We start from the raw sequence: 7,454 nt of genomic DNA on the forward strand, positions 1-7,454 counted from the left end.
TTATCTTCCTTTAAAAATTAATATATAGAAATAAACAATTACCATAGATTGATGCAAAAGGTCAATGAACATTTACAAATGTTAAATTCACAAAAAAGGCAAGTTTGGAGGACAATAAAATTAAATAAAATAAAAGATCAGAAAAGAAATTCCTAAAAATGGTTGATCTTCCATTATCACACATAATTAACAACATTATCTTAGGAATATCAAGATTTGTTCCCATGCCTAATCACCGAGATTCGATACTAAAAATACTGCATTATATTATTCCAAAAAGTTTAGAGATACTATTCTTGGTTAGTTTACATAAATAACTTGGAGTGTAAAAATATCAAAAAAATCCCCCAAAAATCCAGCCATTAGCTGTCCAGTTCTATTCCATGGTGGGACAAAGCAGAACATGGCCCACTTGGCACCGAATCGTATCATGCCACGTCATCGACAGCGCACGTTAGGAGCACGCAGAAGGAAATAGTTTTAACTGTCAAAAAAAGAAAAGGTATCCTTTATTTACTCCTCTGATTTCTGCCCTGATTTTTTTTACTCCTTTTTATATAAATAGAGAGCACGCTCTTTTCTTTTGGCTCGCTTTTATCATTAAAAAAAAAAACATCTTTTGATGATGACTCTCATGGGTAATTTTGAGGCTTTGGAGATGGAAGATGATGAGTATGCTAAGCTAATAAGGAGGATGAACCCACCAAGGTAATAAAATTCATTACGATTTATTCGAATATTTTCTGTTTTATTTTTTTACTTCCGTTTATGGGTTGCTTATGGAATTTGAAATTTTTTTTTTTGCAAAATTTTCACTTTTTGGGTGTCTGTAGTTTCCTGTTAATGGGAATTTGAAAGGTGTAGCCTAACAAATCCTTTTGCTGTTTCTAGATTATTGTAAACTTTGGTTTTTTCTTCAGTTTTATTTATTATTTGTATGTTTTTTACAAAATTTCCCTTTTGGGTTATTTATTGTTCTGGACTTTTGGGATTTTGATGGTTGTATTTGTTTGTTTTGTTTTGCTTGGGTTTATAGGTTTCTGAGTGGGCTTTTTTTTTTAAATTTAAAATTTCTCCTTTTGGGACGTTTTGTAGTTTCTGTTCTTAGGAATTTGAAAGATGTAGCTTATCAGAGAGTTTATGTTTTTTCTTGATGTTTCCAAATTTGTGTAATTTTTAGTTTGATTTTGTAAGTTCTCTTAATGGATTTTCTATCTTTCTACTTGAATTGTTTGTAGTTAAATGGTGTGTTTCTGGGTTTGTTCCTTTTGATTTTGTTGTTATTGAAGATTACATTGGTTCAGTGTGTAAAGAGTAAACTATTATTTTTTTGCTCAAATTTTGGATATGACTTGGTACCGTTTTATTGATTCATTGGGTGGTTTTCCTTATAAATTTCTAATTGGGTTGATTTTTTTTTATGGATTTCATATTCCTTTTATTATATATCTTTTTTTAGAAGGAACTTGTTGGATTTGGCTTGTTGTGAACTTAAATTTTTATTCTTCTACACATGTATTTAGTATCTCCTTGCATTTTTTCCTCCATATTATTGGCTTTTTTTCCCATTTATTATAGTTTCGGTTTTTGTTTCTTGTTGGAAATAGAATTAGCTACTTGGGCTTTCTAGAAGTTTCATCATACCCTAACCTTGAATCCGTTATGGAGAATTTATTGATAGGTTTAAAATCTCCCTGACTTTATGCAGAGTTTTAACAAATAATTTTAGTGAAGTAAGTTTTGCTATGCGTGCTCTGTATGTATATCATATTTATACCCGTTTGTTTCTATGCTGCAGGGTCGTGATTGACAATGATTATTGTGATAATGCGACGGTAATTCGGGTAAATTTTATCCTGCTTGCTTCTGTTTCGTTCTCAATTAACTATTTAGTTTGCCTAATGTTAATATTGGTAATATTTTTCCTCGTAGGTGGACAGTGTGAACAAGCATGGGATTCTCTTAGAAGTTATTCAATTCCTCACTGATTTGAACCTGATCATCATCAAAGCTTACATATCTTCAGATGGGAGCTGGTTCATGGATGGTCAGTTTATAGACTAAAATCTAAGCTTTTATACCTATCTCATGCTGAAAATTGTAACTAATTCTTTTAGTTCTTCAGTTTTTAATGTCACAGACCGAGATGGGAATAAAATTTGGGACAAAGACATCATGTCATATATAAAAACTGTAAGTAATCCTCTCCTTTGAAATTTAACGTATTCAGCGTCAATGATCAGCTTATTATTGATACTCATTCTGCTCCTTCACAAATAAATCTAGCACCCTCACTATATATTTCACGTCCTTGTACATATTATTTAGTTTCCAATTGAACAGCAATTTTACCAATCTTTTTGTTATTGGTTCCTTCAGTATATCTGTATCAGTGTTCACTGGGCTTCATAGACAGAAATCTTGCCATATTTTTCATTATGCATGCCATATATTTTGTTCTTTGTTCGATTTTTGATTTGTGCAGCAGGAGAACACAATTATTTTTCCATTTTCAAGTCTCTTGATTTATTTCTCGAGTTCTGATGATATTTTGATAAATTTTGATCAATGTATTCACTCCATGCTTTTAACTCAATATACCTATTGTACTAGTAAAGCAAAAGCAAAATCCTTTTTAGGCTCACTGTCCATAAGTTTATATATGTCCATTTATTCTCCAATTTTCAATTAGATTTGTGATAAAATTAGATCAATGTATTTCTTTCCTGGTTCTAAGTTTTATATACCTTAGTCATGGTAAAGTAAAATCCTTTGTAGCCTCACTTTCTATATACTCTCACATTATTACAACAGCTCTTCTAATTCTTATTAGTTGATTTGCTTTTGACATCAGTCCATTGAGACAGATGCATACTTCTTCCCCTCCATTCAAAGAAACTCGGTCGGGGTTATGCCCTCCAAAGACTACACAGCAATTGAGCTCACGGGCTCCGACAGGCCCGGACTGCTATCAGAAGTCTGTGCAGTGCTTACCGATCTCAAGTGCAACGTTGTCAAGGCTGAAGTGTGGACCCACAATACACGTGCAGCAGCTGTGGTCCATGTCACTAACGGGTCGACTGGGCTTGCGATAGAGGATCCAGTAACGCTTTCTAAGATCAAGAAGCTCCTGTGCAACGTCTTAAAGGGAGATGGTGATTCTAGAACTGCAAAATCTATGGTTTCCATGGGGATCACGCACACTGAGAGACGTTTGCACCAGCTTATGTTTGATGATAGGGACTTTGAGAAGGGTGTCAATTTAGGAGATAAGAAGTCTCGGCCTCAAGTGTCTGTTATGGATTGTTTTGAGAAGGATTATTCGGTGGTGATTATGAGATCTAAGGATCGGCCTAAGCTTCTTTTTGATACTATCTGTACGCTCACAGATATGCAGTATGTGGTGTTTCATGGAACAGTTGATGCTGGAAGAGCAGAAGCTTACCAGGTACAACAAAAATTTAAAAGCCTCTTCATTTGGTATAATTCATTGGCTCTAATATTATGTAGGGTTTTATGTTGGCTGCGAGATATCGATAATCTAATATTGTTCACTTGTTTGTTTGATTCTCTAATCTTGTTGAAATCTGTCATAGAATAATCTGCTTTTGAGACAGTAAGGTTTCCTTTTTGATACATTGGAGGAAAATTATACTGTGAATCATGCATTTTCTTTATCGATACAATTTAAGCCTTTCTAATTGTGTACAATCCACTGGTTTGCTTAACATTATGCATTCTGGATAAATTAACTCCAGCATCTGTAACCTGAAATTGTTCAACATAGTTGTTATGTTCCCGATGGGCACATTCCAGTAGTAGCTTTTGTGTGAACAAAAATTTAGAGCTATAAAATTCATATGGTCATATCATGGTCTATATTTTTCAACTCCTATGACATCTATGCATCCTTTTTATGTTAGTAATTTGTGTCTTAACGTTTATAACTTCAACTCAGGAGTATTACATTCGCCATGTAGATGGGCTTCCCGTAAGCTCAGAAGCTGAACGAGAGCGTGTGATCCAATGCCTTGAAGCAGCTATCGAGCGAAGAGCCTCTGAGGTAGAACTCATAACTGGTTTTTCTTTATATCAAAAATACTTTCATAACACGTTATACACATTCTTAACTTTATTGCTTGCATTTATCAAGGGACTAGAGCTGGAACTGAGGACTGAAGACAGGGTTGGGCTTCTCTCAGACATAACAAGGATTTTCCGTGAGAATGGATTGAGCATTAGAAGAGCAGAAATCTCGACCAAAAATGGAAAAGCAATTGATTCCTTTTATGTATCAGAGATGTCGGGAAATCCAGTGGGAGCTGAGACTATTGAATCTATCCGACAACAGATTGGGGAGACAGTTCTCAGGGTGAAGCAAAATCCTTTCTCTACATCAAAACCTCAAAGTGGCACTGGATTCCTCTTTGGGAATTTCTTCAAAGGGTGTTCTTTTCAGAGTTTTCGGTCGGTCAGGTCTTACTCTTAAAGATTATGAGTTAGTACAATATAAGGAAATTACTAAGATTAGATACTGTACAGAGTTCTGATATACTGTAGAGGTATTAAGCTCGGATTCATCACTTGCTGTAAATCTGATGATGGGTGTTGGCATTTAGCATTAGAGTTACGTCGATTACACACTTGTGAATATCTAGTGCTTGGGTTGTACATAATGTAAATATTTACGGCGCAATCAAGGAAATATGATGCTGGTTTGTGGTTCTCAATCATGTGCCTGTTTTCATGGTTTAGGTGTGGCTACTGTAAAAATTGGTGAACTTTGAGCTAAACTAATAAAATGAAGCGCGTGCGGGGGTGTTTGTTTGCATGCAAGTGAAAGATGAAAGTGAGAAAGTTACTTTCATTTAACAATTAAGGTGTTTGTTTTCATGTAAGTGGTTATGAAAGTGAGATGCAAGAAAGTTGCCACATATGATTTAATGCAATTTTGACTTCCCCTAAAAAAATGGTGAAGTCACATGAAAGTGACAAAAATGTAACTAATTTAATTAAATGATTTTAATTATACTTTTCTAATTAATCTTATTTTGCCACGTTATCTTCACATTGCACTTTAGATAATAATTTAATTTTTCAAACAAACACTGTACTTCACTTGCGTGCTGACATGGATGTAAAAGTCATTTACAAAAAAAAGATAACTTACATATTTTAAATTCACTTTCAGATTGCCAAACACCCCCTAAACCCTCTAGCTGTAGTAGAGGTATATAACAGAATTCACTCTAAAACTTAGATGCTGAAATTGCCATAATTACATCTGTAATATTTTTGCTTGATAACGTGAAGAAAATGAATAGCAAACATTGTTGGACGTTCATCGTTGCCATGCAGATCTTTTTCCCGTTCCCTTGTTTTTTTTTCTGTTCATTTTGTGCCTTCTGGAATCTCAATATGGATGAATTCAGCTTTTATAGAAGATCTGCAACTATCGCGCGCGCGTGTGTGTATATAACTTGTTTCAGTACCTTATTCATGTATGAAACAGATTTGAGGTGCTATTTTACATTGATAATTAATCTCTGTAGGCATAGAGAGCTAGCAAGGAGCCTCAACTTGCCCACTAACAAAAGTTTGCACCGTGTGTTTTGTTCCTAGTTGGTACTTAGCTGGCCCTTGGGGACTCCATTATCCTTCCACCTTGGGGATTCCAGCATGAGTTTGCTGCCTGATGCAAGATGCCCACCCACTCTCTGATAACGTATTCCTTGAGCTGATGTATTTCTGAATATTATCTCTCCATGATATTGATGGGAGCCTCTCTAACTCTTCAAATTGCTTCGTCTTGTTTTAAATATTTTCGGCTGTTCATAGAAATTTGTCACGAGAAAAGATCATGCATCAGAAGCATGGGACATGAAAAAGATGAATAGATTCAGGTTTTGGGTTTTTTTTAAGAGTGAGAAATCATATAGTTTCTCTGCACAAAAGAGAGGAACGATAAACAGCACAGCATCAAGTAAAACAGAACAAGTTTGTTGAGAGAATGAGAGGGCATCACGACTCCATAGCAATTGAAAACCAACCAATCTGTTTCAGATCCCAGGGATCAGTTTAGCTGCAAAACTAGACCAGATTTACTGAGATCAATTTTGATACAAGTTACATAACCTTGTGGGGTGTTTGTTTAGGTGTAAGTGAAAATTGTAAGTATGAAAGTCATTTATTTTTTAGATTTAACTTGTTTGTTTTATTGAAAGTGATTATGAAAGTGACATCAAAAAAGAATCCACATAGGATTTTTTTGCAAGTTCAACTTCCCCTATAAAACCGCAGAAGTGAGCCGCAAGAGAACAAAATGGATATGCTTCAAAATGATAAATAGAGATGGGAAACAATTTATATAAAAACATGATTTTTAATATCAAAATGATAAATAGAGATGGGAAACAATTTATATAAAAACATGATTTTTAATATATAATTAAATTAAAATAATGTTGCCAAAACAATTTATATAAAAACATGATTTTTAATATATAATTAAATTAAAATAATGTTGCCACATCATCCTCATTTTTCTACTTTCAACAATAAATAGTTTTTGTAAACAAACAATGTAGGTCAATTGTATGCTGACTTGGATGCATTAACCCACTTAAAAAAAAAAGTCACTTTCATCCTTTCAACTCACTTACAACTAAACAAACACCCCCTTGGTTCCGCAACTTCACTATGTGGACCTAATTCAGTTTTAATCTGGCCTGAATTTGGTCAATAATCAGACAGCAACCAATCTAAGGAGGTGCTGGCTGAACTAATCAAGACTATGTTTCATTTGAAGAAAAAAAATTGTGAGAAGAAAAACGAAAGCCAAACAAACTCAAGACCATGAGGGCCGTATTGGAACCTCCCAACCGTCTCGGTCACCGCGATGGGCAAGTATAAATTGAAATTCAATCCTATGAAAAATAGCATAACACGAGTTCTAAGTCAGCTTTAATTGAAAAATAGTCAAACTAAGTTTAACATAAGACTAGTTCTATAAATAAAATAAAAATAACTAGAGTAGCACTAATATGGTTTAGTTCATAAATTGCCCAACTGACTCTAGTTTTAGCTGAAAATACTCACCTCCAGTGGTTTACCTTGAAAAGACTTGGAAATGGGCCTATGGGCTAAGAAGGCCAAGACCTAGCCGCAAATGCCAGGCTATCTGGGTCATGGATCAAACAATACTATCTTATATTTTCTGTTTTTGATAATATGTTATTGTCTCATGTTGATATTAGAAGAATTGGTCTTATTTTTACAATAATGTCCCCAATCCTAGATTTCCTATATATGACATTTCCACTGTTTTTTTGTTATATTTCCATCAATCATAAATTTTTTTCCAAGTTTTGCTTAGAGCTTTTCAGTGAAAATATGAAAGCTTCTTCTGGCGCAATAAATTTCACGGAGAAAATATGATCAAATTTTATTATTAT

At 34.2% G+C, this 7,454-nt stretch overlaps 1 protein-coding gene across 2 annotated transcripts; it reads left to right on the forward strand.

Moving 5' to 3' along the window:
- On the forward strand, nucleotides 578–4,730 carry LOC109830623 (ACT domain-containing protein ACR6-like). Of its 2 annotated transcripts, none has more exons than XM_020397936.1 (7): nucleotides 578–708; nucleotides 1,799–1,844; nucleotides 1,933–2,047; nucleotides 2,126–2,193; nucleotides 2,855–3,448; nucleotides 3,959–4,063; nucleotides 4,154–4,730. In XM_020397936.1, exons 1-7 carry the CDS (start codon nucleotides 623–625, stop codon nucleotides 4,487–4,489), a joined length of 1,350 nt encoding a protein of 449 aa, XP_020253525.1. In that variant the 5' UTR covers nucleotides 578–622; the 3' UTR covers nucleotides 4,490–4,730. The 2 variants fall into 2 exon arrangements, with proteins under 2 accessions (XP_020253525.1, XP_020253526.1); XM_020397937.1 differs by lacking the exon at nucleotides 578–708 and adding an exon at nucleotides 1,080–1,681.

Source organism: Asparagus officinalis, chromosome 2 (assembly GCF_001876935.1).
Source record: "Asparagus officinalis chromosome 2, Aspof.V1, whole genome shotgun sequence".
NCBI classification, from domain to species: domain Eukaryota; kingdom Viridiplantae; phylum Streptophyta; class Magnoliopsida; order Asparagales; family Asparagaceae; genus Asparagus; species Asparagus officinalis.

Coding starts and splice junctions, on each gene's coding strand:
- LOC109830623 (XM_020397936.1), top strand. CDS start 623: ATGATGACTCTCATGGGTAATTTTGAGGCTTTGGAGATGGAAGATGAT. Junction 1,845..1,932: donor ATAATGCGACGGTAATTCGG/GTAAATTTTATC, acceptor TTTTCCTCGTAG/GTGGACAGTGTGAACAAGCA. Junction 2,048..2,125: donor TGGGAGCTGGTTCATGGATG/GTCAGTTTATAG, acceptor TTAGTTCTTCAG/TTTTTAATGTCACAGACCGA.